Source organism: Callospermophilus lateralis, chromosome 13 (genome assembly GCF_048772815.1).
Source record: "Callospermophilus lateralis isolate mCalLat2 chromosome 13, mCalLat2.hap1, whole genome shotgun sequence".
In the NCBI taxonomy this organism is placed as follows: domain Eukaryota; kingdom Metazoa; phylum Chordata; class Mammalia; order Rodentia; family Sciuridae; genus Callospermophilus; species Callospermophilus lateralis.
In genome coordinates, this window is record NC_135317.1 from 34208389 (window position 1) to 34228402 (window position 20014).

Genomic DNA, 20014 nt, shown 5'->3' on the forward strand with positions numbered 1-20014 from the left:
TGTAATTAGCTGCATTGACATTTGGGGCATAAATATTTACTATTGTTATATCTTCTTATAGGGTTTTTACCTTTACCAGTGTGAAGTGACCTTTATCTCTTCTGGTTAATTTTGACTTGATGTTTGCTTTGTTGGCTAAGAGAATAGCTACTCCTGCTTGTTCTGGGGTTTCATTTGCATGAAGTTTAAATTTCCATACTTTCACTTTCAGCCCATGACTGTCTTTGCCTATAAGTCTCCTATAAACAACAGTTAGTTAGGTCTTTTTTTGTGTGTGGGGGGGATAGTAACCAGGGATTGAACTCAACCATGGAGCCATATCCTCAGCCCTATTTTGTATTTTATTTAGAGACAGGGTCTCACTGGGTTGCTTAGCACCTTGCTGTTTCTGAGGCTGGCTTTGAGCTCACGATCCTCCTACCTCAGCTTCCTGAGACACTGGGATTACAGGTTTACACCACTGTGCCTGCTACTTGGGTCTTGTTTTTTAATCTATTTTACTAGTCGGCCTTTATTTGGAGAGTTGAAACCATTTGCATTCAGTTGATTTCTAATTTTTAGTTTGGTTCTATTTCTCATTTGTTTAGCTACTTTTCAAATGAGGTTGTCCATTTGCAAGCTCTGGAGTTTGCTTTTAATTTTTTTTTTCTGTGTATAATTTCTTTAAGGATTTTCTGTAGTGCTAGTTTAGTAGTCATGAATTCTTTAGTTTCTGCTTGTCTGGAATGCTTCAGTTTTGAAGGATAGCTTTGCTATATATTACAATCCTAGTTGACAGTTATTTTCTTTCAGGAATTTGCACACATTAATCTAAGCCCTCCTTGATTGTAGTTTTTGCTGAGAAATCAAAAGTTATTCTGATTGGCTTGCCTCTAAATGTGACCTGATGTTTTTCTCTTGGAACTTCTAAGATTCTTCCTTGTTCTGCATGTTAGGTATTTTAATTTTAATGTGACATGGAGAAGTTCTTTTTTGATTTTGTCTATTGGGGTCCTAAATGCCTCTTATTTCTGAATATCTAGCTCATTCTAAAATTTGGAAAATTTTTTTTATTATTGACAAAAATGGTTATCTTTGCTATTAGTCTGCATTTCACAACTCTTCAATTCTGATGGTTCTTAAGTTTGGTCTCTTAAAGTTGTCCCAGATTTCTTATATATTCTGGTCATAGTTACTTATTTTATTTTCTTTAATGCTATGGGAATGTTCATGGCCAGCCACTTTGTCTTCCAGCTCTGAGATTCTATCTTCTTCATGGTCTATTCTATTATACTTTCAATTGAACATTTTATGTGATTTATTGTGCCCTTCATTTCTAAGATTTCTGTTTGGTTCATTTTCACTATCTCTATCTCCTTGATTGATTTTTTTATTCATATTCTGTACTGACATCCTAAATTAATTTATTTATCTTTTTGTGTACTCTTGGAATTCATTGATCAATCTTATAATCATTATTTTGAATTCTCTATCTGGTATTTCAGTCACTTCAGTATCTTTGTAATCAGTTGCTGGCAAATTGGAATTTAAGAGATGTCATGTTACTGTGTTTTTTTCACATTTCTTGTAATCCTATGTTGTATTTTATGTATGTGTCAGGATGGAGTTCTCTTCCACTTTTTCATATGGGCCTTTTTAGGGCACCTACTCTCTTGCCAAATTTTCTGCAATAAAAGGTTGTTGTGAATTTTTCACAATATTTCCAAGTGGGGTTTGTAGTATATTTTCCCTATTAGTTCTTCAGTGATTATTGTATTTTGACATAATGTGTATTGTGTTAGAGCTTAAGCATTCTACTTTTCCTGTAGGTCTCAAAAGAGTGAGATTCTTCTTAGAGATCTAGCAATTGCATTGTGTATAGCAGAGTATGTAGGGTACACCTTCTGTGATTGCCCTTCTTCACTTAACAACCCTGTATATTCTAAAGGGATATGGGAATGATCTAGATTGGGACCCCCCATAATTGCTTTCACAGTCTTTGTGTTAAGTCTCTGTTTTTGCTGTAGGACTGGGTGAGATCTGAGGACTCCCCCACCCCATATCTGTTGGTACTTGAGGCCTATTTATTGATTGGGGGTTTTCTCTCCTGTATTGTTGAATTTTTAGCATGTCTCTTAGCTGGGTTTTGAGTAGGTCAGCAGCAGAATATCTACTTTATGAACTTATAGTGTCCCAGTAGATTCCCAGCATCTCACAGAAAATGGATAACCAACAACAGCAACAAACAATATACAGCATCAAGATAAATGCCCATTGTCTACTATGACATCTGAAACACTACAAAAACACAAATGAGGGATCAGTAATTGTCAATAGCAACAACAATAAATAGCTGTGAACTAGATCTGGCATTAATGCCGACAACCAATGTCAGCTACACCATCTAATAATTGCAGCAGCATGAGTAATAGTAGCAAAAATTATATAAATCAAATAGTCCTAAAATATGTTTAAAAATAGTTCATTAAAAGAAAATGTGATAAGAAGATAAAGTTTAGAATGCTTAAAATTTGAACAGAGAAAGCAGAAAGAAAAATTGTAGCAAGTAATGGCTATAAAGGATAAAAAAATAAAAGACGGAGAGAGAATACAAGAAAATTTGGGTATGGGAGGGAAAAGGAGAGAAAAAGAAACATGTTAAACAAAAAGCTGGACTCTCAAAAGACAAAACAAAAACAGCACACAATTAAAATTTTTTAAATGAGAAAAATAGAAACAAATATGTGTATATACACAAACCCATCAGCACATAAATAACACCAAAAGAAAAAGAAAACAGAAAAAAATTGTAACATAGAATGAAAGAATTGTCTCTACTGAAATGGTCAGAATTGTCATCAAGGATGGATGTTCACTGCCTATGCCCACCTATTCTTCCTGTTTCTATTTGAGTTATGGACCCTTAAAATACTGGGATGGAATTTGTTAAACCCTTTTCCCTTTTTGTGTTGCTCATCATACTGCTAGCTGGAGCAGCCTAAAACTGAAGCTGGTTGAAATAACTCTCAGCTTCCCTTCTCATTAGTATAAGGTTAGAACAGATGGGAAGTACTGTCAGTTGGAGTTTTGTCTGGACAGACCCCCAGATCCATGCTCACCTAGGGTGGGGCTGCTTCAGAATTCTAAGTAAGGAGTTCTGTTGGCTGGGGCTTAGCTCTAATGAGGCCTTTGGGAGTTTGACAGGTGGTATTTGCTGTGGAGAAATTGGATCAACACAACCCTAGGACCAAGTAGATGCTGATCTCTGCTGGGTGTCCAGATAACTAACAGGGGCCTCCTGCAAATTCTTCTTGTAGGGTGAGTGAGTCATCATCCCTCCATGTCTCACACACTCAGTCATGAATATGGCTTTACCAGGCTCCATCCAGAGTGTAATCCCACCTGCCCATTCATTTTCCAACCTTCTTCAGCTGGTCACGTGAACTGACAGACAAGGCAAAGCAAGCTGCACTTCCCTCCATATTTCTGACAGAATTCCTCTGGGTACATTCTTCTCTGTGCCTGATTCAATTCATTCTTCTAGGTACATTCTAGGCCACAGGTAATTGCTTTCCAGGACAGAATGGCAATATTTACTATGATCTCCTTGGCTCCAATAGCAGCAAGCTTCAGCATGGCCTCCTCAAGATGGCTCCTGCCTCAGCTCTCTGCTTGCCAGTTAAGAAACACAGAGCATCTTGCTGTGTGCAACCTCTGGTTCAGCTAAGTTCTGACTGCTTTTCTGTTCTACAAGGCCAAATATGTCTGTTCTCTTGCTCTGTCTATTTATATTGCATTTCCCAATTGTGATGAACCAGTGCTGCTGCAACTGCTACAGTGCAGTTTTCCTTGTCATTTGTTCGATGTACCAAAATTTTTTGGTCTCTTAAGAGTCTCACTGTTTGATACTGAATTTCAGTGAATTCTATCGTTCACCTACCTCTCCGAGAAGCAGTATTCTTTCTGCTATATTTCAAGCCACAGAGCAATTGAAAATGCAGCCTTCCTCTAATTCACCATCTTTAATACTAAATGAACATTTTCTGGCTTTCAAGGTGCCTGATATTCTCCCTATCTACAATTAACTATTGTAGTTATTCCATAATGCAGCAGTCCAAAAGGAAATGTCCAATAAGTGATCAAATACTGATATTTTATGACCTTGCTGTATCAATAACAAACCTTCTAAACATAGCAGAAAAAGTTTTTTTCTTAAGCTTTCCAATTTTATTCTCCTAGAGCACATTTTTCTGACCTGATAATGAGTGTGGTATTCTATGGAGACAACATAAGAATACTTTTCATATTATGGTATTTTCTGATTTTCTTTTTTATTTCTCCCTTGACTCATTGGTTGTTTTAGAGTGTGTGATTTAATTTCCACATATTTGTCAATTTTCCAAATTTCCTCTGTCATTGACTTCTAATTTTATTCCATTGTCATTAGATAATATAATTTCAGTCTCTTAAGATGTATTAAGACTTATTTTGTACCTTACATAAGGTATTCCAAGTGTACTGGAGAAAAAGGTGTTTTCTGTGTTGTTGAGTGTAATATTCTATAATATCTGTTATGTGTGTCTAATTGTTTTGTACAATTGTTCAAATTTTGTTTTCTTGCTAATACCTCTGATTATTTCAGTTGTAATGTAAAGTGGAGTGTTTTACTATAACTGTCTATTTCTTCTTTCAATTCCATTAAATCTTTGCTCATATTAGTTTGGGGTTCTGTTATTATATGCACATATTTAGGTTTATACTTGTTTATAATTGTTATATTCTTTTTATGGATTGACCATTGTGTCATCAAATAAGATCATTTTATGCCTCTTGCGATAAACTTTGTCTTAAAGTCCATTTTGTCTAATGTTATTATAGTGATTCCAATTCTCTTTTTGTTACAGTTTTCATGGAATATCTTTTTCCATCTATTCATTTTTTGCCTATTTGTGTCTTTGGTTCTGAGGTGAATCTCTTGTAGATATCATATGTAGTCCCATCATTTTTGTTCATAATCCATTCTGCCATTCTCTTTGATTGGAGAGTTTAATACATTTACTTTTAAAATAATTACTGATTTTAAAAAAGACTTTTGCTATTTTGCTCTTTATTTTCTATATCTTTATCTTATTTATTTTTCAATTCCTGCCTTCTTTAATGTTAGACTTTTTTCTGACCATTGGATTTGCTTTTCATTTCTTTTACTACGGATCTTAGTTTCTAGGTTTTCCCTGAGGACCACAGTTAACATCTTAATTTATAGCAGTCTGGTTCAGATTAATACCAATTTAGTTTCAATTATATGAAACAGTTTTCTCCTATAGTGATCACTGTTCCTTCCTTATTTTATTTTCACAGATTACATCTTTATATGTGTATTCCATAATCATAGATTTGTACTGTTGTTTTATTTAAAACAGATTTGTAATTATTGATTTATAGTATAGTAATTACATTTGTATCATATAGAAAAAATTGGAGTCACCAAAATATATTAATATTGTTTTTTATATTTACATAGATATTAATCTTAGGCTGTTTAGAGTACTTTAATAAGATACCTTGCAATAGGTAAGTTATAAACAATAGAAATTTATTGCTGACAGTTCTAGAGACTGGAAAAATCTAAGATCAAAGCACCAGAGATTCAGTGTCTGGTAGGAACCTGTTCCTCATAGTGGTATCATTTATATCCTCAGATGGTAGAAAGACAAAAAAGGGTAGCTCTTTAGGGCCTTTATTATCAGAGTATTCTATTCATGAGCACTTATGATCTGTTTATCTCACAATGGCCCCAAATTTTTTCCCCCCATGGCAGATGTGCCTTTATTATGACTGATATAGTATAAAACAAGAAGCATACTTTATGATTAAGAACTATTATATAATAAAGTGGAATCAATAAATACTTAATATTCATTATCTTATAATGAAATATAAAATTCATTTTCAGCATTTTTAGTTTGTGTCATATTTTTTATTTATATATGACAGCAGAGTGCATTATAATTCTTATTACACATATAGAGCACAATTTTTCATATCTCTGGTTGTATACAAAGTATATTCACACCGATTTGTGTCATTGTCTATCTATGCCACCAAAATGTGGCTTAGATAGACAATGGAATATTACTCAGCAATAAAAGAGAATAAAATCATGGCATTTGCAAGTAAATGGATGGAGTTAGAGAAGATAATGCTAAGTGAAGTTAGCCAATCCCCAAAAAACAAATGTTGAATGTTTTCTCTGATATAAGGAGGCTGATTCATAGTGGGATAGGGAGTGGGATCATGGGAGGAATAGACGGAACACTAGATAGGGAAGAGAGGTTGGAGGGGAAGGGGAAAGGGCATGGGGTAATTAATGATGGTGGAATGTGATGATCATTATTATCCAAGTACATGTATGAAGACATGAATTGGTGTGAATATACTATGCATGCAACCAGAGATATGAAAAATTGTGCTCTATATATGTAAAAAAAAAAAGACTCCTATAGCACAAGAATTAAAATCAAGAATCAATAAATGGCCCCAAATTTTAATACCATCCGATTGGGGATTCAGTTTCAACACATAAATTTTGGAGGGTCACAAACATTTCTTTCAATTTGATTACTGTCTAGTGTTTTTTGTTTGTTTGTTTGTCTTTTTTTTTTTTTTTCCTTTTAGGCCTGAAGAAATCACTATGGCATTGCTGGTAAAGCATGTCTACTACCACTGAAAGTTAATTTTTGTTTGTTTGTTCAACTGTATTTCTTAATTTTTCATTTTGAGGGATAGTTTTGTTGAATATGAAGTTTCTTGTTGACGGATTTTTATATTATTAGCATGTTCAATATGTCATTACACTAAATTTTGACCACTTACTTTCTGATGAGAAATTAGCTATTAATATTATTGAGAATCCCTTGTGCGTCCTTTTTCTTACTTTCCATATTCTCTTTTCTTTGACTTTCTGCAGTTTGATGATAATGTTTCTAGATGTGGATCTCTTTTTGTTTTGCCTTAGAGTTTATTAAAATTCTTCAATGTGTAGATTCATGTCTTTCAAAATAATTAGCCAAGGGCCAGGGTTGTGGCTCAGTGGTAGAGTGCTTGCCTAGCATGCATGAAGCACTGGGTTCCATCCCCAGCACCATATAAAAATAAACAAAATAAAATAAAGATATTGTGTCCATCTACAACTTAAAAATATTTTTTAAAATTAGCCAATTTTTCTTCAAATATTTTCCTTCTGTTTCTCTATTTTGAACTTTATTATTTATATATTTGTACTCCTAATGGTATAGGTCTCTTAGTTGTGTTCATTTTTCTTTTTCTTTTTTTTTTTTCTCTTTGCTTTCAATACCAGGTAATCTTAATTGGCTTACCTTCATGTCTATTGATTATATCTTCTGCCTATTCAGATATCCTGTTGAGTGTCTTGCCTAGAGAGCTTTTCATTTAAATTATTATGTTTTTTAACTCTAGAAGTTCTGTTTTGTTCCTTTTAAAAATTTCAACCTTTTTGTTAATATTCTCAATTTGGTGAACCATCATACTTTTTCTTTAGTTCTTTGTGCATACTCTTTGAGCATATTTAAAATAGTTAAAAGTCTTTGTCTAGTGGTCGAAGATCTAGACTTTGTCAGAGACAGTTATTATTAATTTTCTCTGTGTGTGCACCAAAAACTTCTGGTTTCTTTGCATACTTCATGAGTTTTGGAAGAATACTGGACATTTTAAATATATAATGGTGACAATTAGATTCTCTCAGCTTCTCAGTTTTGTTTTTCCAACTTGTTGTGTGTGATGCTATGTCTAGTGATTCTTCTGAACTTACTTTGTAAAATGTTTATTTTTTGTTGTGTGTGGCCCCTGGAATATCTGCTTATTAGCTCAGTGGTCAGCTGATGATTTGACAAAGATTCCTTAAATATTTAGAACCAGACAAAACACACACACACACACACACACACACACACACACAAACCTGTCTTCTAGTCCTTGCTGGTGGCTCTGAGTGTACGATGTATCATACCTTCAGTATTCAGCTGGCTAGTGTCTTATTCCCCAGTCTTTTTTCCTAGACTTTGTGACGTGTCCATTGTTTGCCCGACATTTTCCTTTGCCCAATTTAGCACCATCTAATAAGTTGCCTTTTAATGTTTTTAACCATTGCCTTCTCTGCCCTAGTAGAGTTCTGAGTTTGGCAAAGTAAAGGCAGCCCTTTTATACAATGTCAAGTTGCCAACAGGCAGATCAAAACAACCACAGTTTTTGCTCCCTCCAGCAACAGAAACGTCACCAAAAACTTAGGTTAGCGTCTTCAATAGCCTTAGAATTAGCTGAGTTCTAATTCTTAAGTGCTTGCCTGATTGCCGTAAACTTTGATTGGTTTCCAGAGTTCAGTTAAAGTTGATTCTGACAGATTTTGCCAGGTTATTCACTGTTTCTTTGGAGGGTCGGCCCTTAGAGTTTTCTATCCTACCATGTTCACTGACATGTTCATCACCCATTATTTCAGTTTTGACGAGCATATATTACTTTCATTTGTTTTTTAAAGAATGACAATGTCTTTTCTTTACAGAGGTTATCCAAGTGTTAAAATCATTCATAGTGAGCTTGCCAGAGAACTATGTCACACTTAGGAAAAGAATCCTGGCAAATTAATCCAGTAGATCTCTAATATCAGCTGTGTTAAAAATGGTCAACTCAGTCATAGCCCTGTCAAAAACTTTTCTCTATGAGCCAAAGAGATAAAAGCTCTCTGCTGAAGTTGGAAGCTGAATGTGTTAAGATTCAATCCTAGCAGAAAGTAATGTAAAATGTGTTAGACAAGCCAACACATATCAGTCTTTACCTTGAAAACTTCCACTGGAAGCCAGGTATGTATACCTATAATCCCATCTACTCAGGAGGCTGAAACCGGAAGATCACTTGAGCCCAGGAGTTTGATGAAAACCTGGGCAACATATTGAAATACTATCTCAAAAAACAAAAATACACAAACAAAATTTCAATTGAGTATTTTCATACTGTAGTTATGATAACATGTTCAATATACTTTATCAGATCAATTGGAATATAACACTTCTTCTCATTGCCGTCCCAAAGCAGTAGCCCTTTGTGAAGTTATTAAGCCCAAAATTGAAGCTAACAAAGGGGACTGATTATGAAAAAGAATCAAGTATTTTCTGTATTTGAATTCTCTTTTCATCTATATGCAAGCAGTGTGTACTTGAAAAATTACTTAACCTCTCTCTCTCACCTCATCAGTAAAATGGGCCTAGTAATAACTGTACTTACATTATAGGTTTTTTATGTGGGTAAAAACAAGTTAAGATTCATTAAGCATGTTACATTACATAAATACATCATCTAATTTTAGGTATAACATGTCTAGAGCATGTCTTTTTAGATAGAAACATCTCTAAGCATTTCAGCTTTATCTACTTAAAATAGAGCTTATTGGTGAAATAACTCTTTGGGTGGGTTCATAAGAGGAAAATAGCCAGGCAGGGTTTTTGTGTAGCCTGAGAGATCAATTCTCTAACAGAAATTGGCTGTATACATGAAGTTGGTGAACTGCATCTTAAAATGTAATGATCTGGGAGATCAGGAGGATGGGCCAACATAGAGATAAGGCTAAAAAGATGGGAAAAGACAGTTGATGAAGACACTAAAGGTAGCTACTGAAGTGTTTGTAACAGGAGAACCATCTGGCCAAATTTGTTTTTAGAGTATATACTGTGACAGAAAAAATGGAGTATTTGCGTCAGAATGGCAAGAATGGAAGCAAGGAAATGCCTTGGGTGATTATTAGTCATTTTTATTTTTAAATAAGTCATAGATGTTATATGATTAGCATTTATCAATTTTTTAGTTAAAAAATATATGTAGCCAGGCACGGTGGAGCACGCCTGTATTCCCAGCAGCTCCAAAGGCTTAGATAGAAGGGGATGTGGCTCAGTGGTGGATTGCCCCAGAGTTCAATCCCCAGTACCCCCCTCCCCCGTCCCCCACCAAAAAAAAAAAAAAAAAAAGATATGTAAGTTCTTATTTTGTAAGAAATCTACTTTGGGAGTAATTTTCTCTATGGTATAGTCTCAATTTAATAAAATATGAAATCCAAATTAGAGAATGGTTATTCACTTGACACTTGGCTTCTGATCAACAAAAAGATTCATCACACATTTCCATTAGACAGTCATTCCTTTTACCACAGATGACCTGTAGTCTAATGCAGGGAGGACATCAATTTCATTGAGCAAATTAGAATGAAAAAATAACCATATTACCTGCAAAACTTACTTTGCTAATTTTCTAGTTCTCAGCCTTCTAGTCACAAAAATATTAATACCTAGCGTAGGATACTGAGCAGAAGCAACCAGCCCCAGAAAACTGGTAATGAAAATAGTAGTTTATAAAAGGAAATCTTTACAGATTAAATATAGTCTCACTTTATCTTTCTCCATCTGTTTCTTTAACAACTTTTTAGTCCCACTGTAAAAATCCTTGTTTGTTTAATTTGTTAGTCATTTGAACTTTTTATTAGTTGGAGGAATTAATTTGACAAATAGCTATAAAATAAAAGGTAAAATTTTATAAGCAACTTTATTATCATTTTGCCTCATGAATATGTTATTGAAATGTCTTTTAAACTTAGTAGAGATAAAATTTTAAATCTCAGTGTATTCTTTGTTCTTTATTTGTGTATTTTGTATTAGCCATGTAGAATGATATTCTGATTTTACCTGTGCACACAAGATTATATAAAATGTAATTTTAACATTCACTTAATCTGAAGTACTGAACCAAGTGTCCTTTAAAATATATTTAAACTATATTAGTAATATATAAGTAGTGGGAAAATTTATTTCTACAAATACTGGGGAAACTGGAAAACATTGAAAGCATCTTTTAAAGTACTGAAAAATATTTAAGTACAATATAACTATATAACATAACTATTTTAAATTATAATTTTTAAATAAATGAAAATTTAACTGCCTTCAAATAGGCATACTTTTTGACATGTGAAATTGATATTCCATAAATTGTTGCTGAATGTTAAATTCAATATAAATAACAATAAATTAAGTACATATGGTAAGCCTGGGATTCAGAAATTAGCTTTAAGATTCTCAAATACATAAAGATCTTCTTTGAAGGCACACAGATGTATTAATTTTTAATTTGCTTCTTTTTGATCTCTTAATTACTGAAAAAGATTTATTGGTTAATTTTAGGAAGGCAAGTGTTTGAAAAGTTTTGCCAAATACTGTCTTTAAGTGACTGTATGGTAATGAAAAGTTAAGAGGAGAGCCAAATTAGATTGAATAATTGTTCAGTCATGTGGGTCAAGCTAGCTGCATAGCCTGGTTGTTAGACTGATTGCTCAAATTACATTGCCTGGGGTCCTGCACTTGGTTGGCTGTCTTCTCAGATCTTAACAAGGTTCTGGGAATTTCTTTTTCTGACAAAGTTTGCTTTGTATTTTCCCCTCCCCCTACCACCTCCAGGATGCTTCATCTGCAGACATCAGAAAAGCATATCGAAAGCTTTCACTGACTTTACATCCAGACAAGAATAAAGATGAAAATGCAGAAACTCAGTTTAGACAAGTAAGTGAAATATGCCTTTATATATATATTGTGACAGTTGTATTAATAATTATTATCTGTGGTTGAATATTAACTTACATGTAGAATATTTCCTTTTAAAAATGAAATAGTAGTCTAAAATATAAATTTATTCAATTTTTAATGAAATAAGTTTTCACCAATATTTTGTAGTGTCAGACTCTAAATGCTTGGAGGGTCATAATTGTCATAATTTTCTTGTCTAAATTACAGCTTTTGTTTTTAAAAAGCATATTTTAAGATAAGCTGTTACTTTTGCTGCTTTCACAAAGGTTCATTTTGACCTCAAGCATTTTTTTAATCTTCTTAAGGTGCTACCCAAAACATAAAACATTATTTATAGTTAAGATTTTGTCTGTTTATTGTACTTATGCACACATAGGGTTTTCTGCATGTACATTATAAAGCCTTCACTCACCAGTGTGTTATTTCTTATAGTTGAGAGTATTTTTGTTTTAAAGTAATGCTTCTGTTTTAGTTGGTGGCCATTTATGAAGTTTTAAAGGATGATGAACGAAGGCAGAGGTGAGTGTTTATTTGTGATTCTGAATTAAGATGTAGTTTCATGCCACATCTTCTAAAAAGAATTAAGTCTTACTGAACATTTTATTTATTATAAGTTGGTGTTCTATTTTCATTCCTTCCAAGAAATGCAGTTTTTACAACTGTATTTTTTACAAATGTAGTTTTTAAAAAATATTTTACAATTAAATGTGATTTTTGTTGAACTATTTACTAGTTTGAATCAGAGTCTATAAGACTCTAAGATCAGGAGTCATAATATTAGGTGCTTCTGCTTCATAGATAAGATTTTTAACATGGATGTTTATGCTCTGGGAAATATAAATACTACTTGATTCCAAACAAATGTCCATTCTATTTGATATATCTGTATTAGCTCCTATCTGATATGTGGTTGTTGGTCTTCCTTCTCTCATTTCTTAAATGTTTATAATTAGCCTGTTAACGATAGTCAAGTTGATACATTCTCTTTCTTAGTTGTAGATGGACAGAATACCTTTATTTTGTTTATTTAGTTTTTGTGTGGTGCTGGAAATCAAATCCAGTGACTCACATGTGCTAAACAAGCACTCTATAACTGAGTCACAACCCAGCCCTTAGTACGCTTCCATATTTCCTCACTCTCAAAATAATTAACCAAATTTATGAGTGAGAAAATGATGTGGATAAGCCCATAGAAGATACAGATGGAATCTGTATTTCTCATTTCTTTTCCCTTCTTCCCATTTCTTAATTCTGCTCAAGTTATTGTGTTTAGGGTTAAACCTCAAAGTGGAGGCAGCCTCTTACTCTGGGACTTTTCTGTGCCCCTTTCATAAGAGGGTAATACTCTTACATAGTGGTTTCTAATACCATTGACTTAAGAAGAGATTGCAGAGAGGCTCCTTTCCTTTACTCCCTTTAGAATGGGTGGAATATAGATACTATTGTGGGGCTTCAAAGTTTTATAAGTCAGACTCACAGTAAGATATACATTCAAAATAATACCTCAGGGGACACACACAAAACTGAAATAAAAGGCTTACAAAACCCTATTATATTTGAAAGAGACTTGATTTTTTCCATTCTGGTCTGTCTAGTCTCCCAACCCACCAAAGCTGCTTTGGTTCACAAAATTGATTTCATGAGACATGGGCCACAATCCAAAATTTTAAAATGTTGCCTTACAGTTTAAAAAAAAAAAGTACTTAAAACAACAACAACCCACCAATCCTAAAGCCCAGTTATTTGAAATATAAGCTTAAATCCAACTTAAGTATTTGTATCTGTCTGTGGTGCTAAAAATACATCTTAAAAACAACCCTGAAAATAAGCTATGAACATTTTGAGTCTTTGTTCAAATGTATTGTCCAGAATTATTCTGTATCCTAAAATGTTAGCTACCACTCTTGGTTGTCATCTTGACTGTTTAGTTTGAATACCTCCTCAGTTTGTCAGATTGCAAAGCAAGGAATCAAGATATTCTCTTGAAGTATTCTTGGCTTTATAACAAGGGCTGGCATTGATCCAGGTACCATAGCAGACATTCCTTGGGTTTGAGATAATCTATAGTGTTGAAAGAGTCCTAAAAGTGTGTTGAAAGAAGTGTTGGTCATTCTGTGCAAATTTTCTAGTTAGTTCCTTTCAATGAGCCCCTACTTTTGTTTCACACATCAAAAATGTGTCTGTAAAGATAGCTTTATTTAGTCTTCCAACATACTTAGCATCAGATTTTGACTTTTTGTTGTCAATAAACTTTGTAACAATGTGTTTCAGTTACTGAAATTGTCTGTCTTTTCATATGAATCACTTCTTATGTATAAGCTGTCTTTTCATTAACATAAACTCATCTAACATTATCTCTTTAGGATTAGTTCCCTCTACCTTTATTTTAGAGTATTGGTAGAAAAAAATGGATCTGACAGTTACACAAACAGCTGTAGTATTTAGACCCCTTGAGGCCCAAGTAACTCTTTGGTAACTGGTTTTCCTTGAGGCAAAAGTCTTAACTAATCAAGCTGAGATTCACTCCTCTAAAGCTTGTGCCTGAGGCCAGGTGACCTGTGAGTATTTAAGTGAGAAAGGCATCTCTGCAGACAATTACCTAATGTTCATAATTCCTTAAAAAAAAAAGAAAGAAAGAATAGAACACAGCTTTATCTTCTACAGAAGAGTGTCTCATGTTGGCCTTTAAATATTCTTGATATCACAATTGTTTATAATAAATATTCATTAAATAAGAGCTTTTAAAAGTGTAACCTTCCAGGGCTAAGCTTATAGCTCAGTGGCAGAACACCTGCCCAAAATGTGCAAGGTGCTGGTTTAGAGTTTATCCCCTGCACACACACGAAAAGTGATCTTCTAGGAATTTGCAGTTTGGAAAATTGTCAGACATGTTTTCTTTTCTTTTTAAGAAAAACACTAGTATTATTTTATTTCATGACAGTCAAAGTATGAATTATATATCATGAAAATCTTTTGCTTTAAGTTTACAACTCATTTACTGTTGGTAATGTACAGAGCTTTACAAACCATCACCGCAATCCTGGTTTTTAATAATTCTATTATTTCAAAAAATTCACTCAAGGGGTTGTGGCTCAATAGTAGAGCACTTGCCTAGCATGTTGAGGCACTGGGTTCTATTCTCAGCACCATGTATAAATAAATAAAATAAAGGTTCATTGACAATTAAAAAATATTTTTTAAAAAATTCACTCAAAACTTATTTGCAGGCACTCTTGTCTCTGATCCCTATCTCTGGGCAGTCACCGATCTACTTTACATGTCTGTAAATTTGTCAGTGCTGCTTATTTCCTATGAATGGAATCATGTAGTATATAGTCTTTTGCATCTGGCTTCCTTCTAGTAAAATAATATTTTTGAGGTTTATCCACATTGTAGCACTTCATTCTTTTTATTGCTAAATAGTATTCCATTGTGTAGATATACTACTTTTGTTCATCCATTCACCAACTGTTGGACCTTTGAGTTGTTTCCACTTTTTGGTGATGTTAAATAATGCTGCTATGAATATTTATGAATAAACCTTTGTGTAGACATGTGTTTTCATTTCTTTTGGGTAGATTCCTAGGAATGCAATTATGAATAAACTTTAGACCCCTTTCTCTCAAAGGCATAAGCTGTAACATGAAAATAACAGGTTTTACTGGTTAGTGGTGTGAGGAAACTTAGCATAGCAGCCTTTCTTAAACTTCTTAGGTAACTCATTTATTTGGGGGAACAGTAGCCCAGCTATGTTCCAACATAAATTTCTATACATGTGCCCTGAGTTTAGCTAAGTGTTGGGTACCAGTCATCACACACACACACACACACACACACACACACACACACACACACCATATATATGTAATTGTATATATACATACATATTAAATGCAAGTATTGGGTACCAGTCTCTCTCTCTCTCTCTCTCTCTCTCTCTCTCTCTCTCTCTCTCACTCTCTCTCTCTTATGTTAGTTAATATGACTAAAGTACAATTTATTTAGTTAATATGACTAAAATACAATCTACTTATATGTATATATATACACATTATATACACATTACATTGTGCTTTAGTTATATTAACATAATTTACTTTTGTTTTAAATCTGTTATAAATTTTAACCAGTATATTTTTGCTCATCCAATTATGCAGATTAAAACTTTTTTTGTCTATTTTGCTTCTGTATTTATGAAAGTTGAATGTATTTTTTAGTTTACTAAATGAAATCATGTTTTGTTTACAGTGCAATTGAAAGTATAGTTATCAGCCTCAGTTAGTTAAAATTTTAAAAATCCATTACCTAGTTATTATTGTTTGATTACAGATTTGTTTTAATCAAAATAAATATTAATCTAAGAATTAAAAAATCTCATTTTAGAACTTACCTAATTTGAAGATATGACACATATACAATGTAGAAAGTGCTAAGTACCACAATTTTTAACATATGTATATATTATATGTTAAATATATATGTATATATATATGCATATACACATGTGCGTGTATATAAATATGTATAAACATTTAAAGAAAGCATAGTATCAATTAATTTTGTCTTGTTTTCTGTTTATGATCTCTATATAATTAACTTTTACTGGAAAGTTTGAAATCTGACCCAAATTAAAGTTATGTTGTTGTTAAGCTAAAAATTTAAGCTTTATATGATGGGAATCACAATTTAGGCAAGTGCCAGAATTATTCATTTTAAATATACACAAATTTTCTATTTTAGTTACATAATTTCTGTTTTGTTTCAAAATGTACTGGTATTTTAAATTTACATAATTTTTCCTGTTGGTAATTCAAAATTTTAAGGTTTTACTTACTTTCTAGAAACTATGTTAGGCTGATTATGTTTGATGAACTGTGAGTTCTGAATGGAACTCATTAAAAATTAGACAACCATTATTTCATGTTTATCACATACATTTTAAGAAAATCAAATGAAATAAGCATGCATTAGGTCATATGTTAGATATGTGGAATTGATCAGTGTTTTTATTTAGAATAAAATACCTTACAGTTATATGACTTTTTGCATTAATGATATTTTTATCATAGAGATTTGCTTCTGTGTGTTCTGTAACACATTTATACATTTTTAAGGAATTTTTTAAAAAAATATTTTTTTTTAGTTTTAGGTGGACACAATATCTTTATTTTATCTTTATGTGGTGTTGAGGATTGAACCCAGTGCCTTGAACCCAGCACTTGCTAGGCAAGTGCTTTACTGCTGACACAACCCCAGCCCCATTTCTACATTCTTGATCTGGTTTTCACACACAATTAAGAACAGTTTGTATCAGTCTCAATTACAGAGTATTTTAACAGTGTTATGTGCCTAAATATAAAAACATGATAAAGGGATGTCTTAAATTTTGTAGTGTTAACACATGTTTTTCTTTAAATAGTTTATTAAAAATACAGTGCCTGTGTATTTAAAAAGTATATTTTTCTTTTCAGTGTTTTATCAGGAAAGCAGTAATTTATCTTTTAACAGTATAAATTCTAAAAAGTGAATTATAATAGAAGCCATCTTCCCTTAAAATGATCAGTCCCCTAGGTCATAATGTTCATTGATAATAAAATCAATAGAACATGATTCTAAGCTTAATCCTTGGACACTATTGTTTAGAGTGGCAGACATAACCTAATAAATATCTGGTTGTGTTTAATGTGTTCAGTACACGAGGTTTTGCTACTTTTGGATTTGGTTGTGCACTAAATACAGTTTATATGGGGAGTAGAAAAGTAATTATTAACAGATACTTAGCATTTTCAGCAGTATTGATAATAAAATATTTGATAGGAAATTCTTAGCTATGAGTTCAACCATGTATTTTTCCAGTGCAGTTTAGATATAAAACAAATTTAGCATTTAGTACTGCTACTAGGAAATTGTCTACACTTTCTTAGATGGTCTTCATTAATAACTTTACTTTTTTCACAAAGTCATTTCAGAGAGATTTGCTGGAGATAATAATTTTTATATTAGGCTCCTCCACCCCGATGAATATGAAGTAAAATAAGGATTTATAATAAACTTGGAACTTAACAAATTCATTGGACTTCATTTGAATGTTGTAATCGTGTGCTGTAGTAATTGAAACCTTTTTACCTTTCCACATCTAGTTTTAAATGAGACAGTTTTTTTAAAAAAATAGATTTAAATATAATTTTTAAGATCAGTAATGGTAGGGTTTTTGTCATTATATTTTGATGTTAATATTCAAGAATTGCTGCAAATATTGAAAAGGAGGATATTTAGCATCAAATCTTTCTTGACCCTGCTACTATACAACCATATTTTAATTTCTATATTCTCACATAATACACAGTTTGCATTTTAAGAGTTTAATGTTAATTAATTTTCTTTGTTTTCAATATTTGGTTATTCTGAGCTAATAGTATTATTAATAATCTAAGTTGATTTAATAGTCAGATGTTCTAGAATTGCTAATAAAATATATTTTGCATTAATAACCAGTCTTTTCTATGGAAAATAGAAGTTGCCTGTAATAGACCCTCTGCTTAAATTTTTTTTTAGCATATCTCCAAGGTATCAATTTAATAACTATCAAAGTAGCTACTGCAGTTGTAGCATTTAAATTGATTTACACGTCAAGACTGGCAGTTTAGCAGCTGCGCTATTATTCCTAGATCGGTCAATTTACTTGAGAAAAACCTACTACTGAGTTCTGCTGACCTGCCTGACAATATAGACCCTATTTCTATTCCTGTAATTAGGCCTGCGACTAACTCAGAATATTTTTAATTAAAATATTTTGGTCAATGTGTTGCACCAAATTAGGCCTTTCAGTGAAGATTTAATTCTGGATATAGTGTGATTAGAATATTTAATGAGTTGTGTTCAATTAAGATTAACAGGTTGTGTGTGTTGAACATAACAGTGTTTGTGACCATTTTGTGTTTCACAGTCATAAACAATTACTTCTTATTTTTAATCTTAAAAATATTTGCTTTAATAACTGCTAGGTAAATTTAAATTCAGTTGAAATTTTATTTTAAAGAAATTTTTTAAATAAAAAAATATACTTTATCCCTATAGTACCAGGAAAGATAATTTAAATGTATTGCAAGGAAAGGATTTTTTACTTATTAATGTTCTTCCTTCCCAGCAAAAGCCAAAAATGAGGAAATTGCCACTTTTTAAATGGTTACAAATAAGCAGTTTTATGAAATCTGATATAAATGTTGGCTGTTTCCATATCCCTTTTTTTCTAAAGGAAGGTGAGCAATACAAAATACAAAGTGCTCATTTTATAGCTTTAATTTTTTTGGATAAAATAAGGCATATAAATGTTTTAACCTTGAATCCCCATAGTATGAGGTTAGAACTAAAAACACAGACTAAAAAATTTATCCTGAATTTGATTCAATATATATGTAATTCACGGTAACAAAACCTCTGATTTTGATTTTTCTCCCATCAAGAGCCTTCCTTTTCTTGTGGACTTTTGTGGTATAAGCTTTTTCTTGTGAACTTTTTGTGATGCGAGACTGTGGTAGACAGGTAAATTATTTTACCTCCTTTAGTTTAGATCCTGGGGTTCTGTAAAACATAGTGTATTCTTTCTGTGCACATTCTTAAAGGTTGTCAGTATTTGGAGCCACATACAGTGCTTTGAATTCACTAGACATTATATGCTGGTAATCTACATAATTTATGTTATCTATTTGGGAAAATTCTTTTTTTTAAATATAGATACAAATAAAGCTTTTTGTTTTTATTTTAAAATCCCCATGAATAATCTTTATATTTGCTACTGTAGGTATGATGATATTCTGATCAATGGACTTCCAGATTGGCGGCAGCCTGTATTTTACTACAGGCGGGTGAGAAAAATGAGCAATGCTGAGCTGGCATTACTCTTGTTCATTATTCTCACAGTGGGTCATTATGCTGTGGTTTGGTCAATCTACCTGGAAAAACAATTGGTAAGTATTGGTGATAAATCAAATGATCTGGCTTCCTTCATTTCATGTGGAATTTCAGACATTTATTTTTCAAGTGATGAGAATTTCTATTTTCAACATATACTCATCATTCTAATAGTTTTGCACTCAATAGTTAGTGTTTTATTTATTCCTAAGAAGTACCAATGAAATAAGAAAAATAATACTTCTTTTTAAAAAATATGGCACTCAGGGGCTGGGGTTATGGGTCAGTGGTAGGGCATTTGCCTAGTATGTGTGAGGCCCTGGGTTCAATTCTTAGCATCACATATAAATAAATAAAATAAAGGTCCATTGACAACTAAATATTTTTAAAAATATGGCACTCATTTTAAAACTTTGCGAAGGTCTGAATATCTAGCTGAAAATAAGAAAGTACATGTTTTCTTAATTATCATCTTTTAAATATATTGT

At 32.5% G+C, this 20014-nt stretch overlaps 1 protein-coding gene across 1 annotated transcript in view; it reads left to right on the forward strand.

Annotated features, from left to right (window-relative positions):
- Dnajc1 (DnaJ heat shock protein family (Hsp40) member C1) overlaps nt 1-20014 on the forward strand; it is a 227311-nt gene that overhangs the window by 100234 nt on the left and 107063 nt on the right. Inside the window, exons 2-4 of the mRNA XM_076831552.1 lie at nt 11490-11591; nt 12088-12134; nt 19417-19582. Of these exons, the coding sequence (XP_076687667.1) occupies nt 11490-11591; nt 12088-12134; nt 19417-19582 (315 nt within the window). The remainder of the gene's footprint in view (nt 1-11489; nt 11592-12087; nt 12135-19416; nt 19583-20014) is intronic.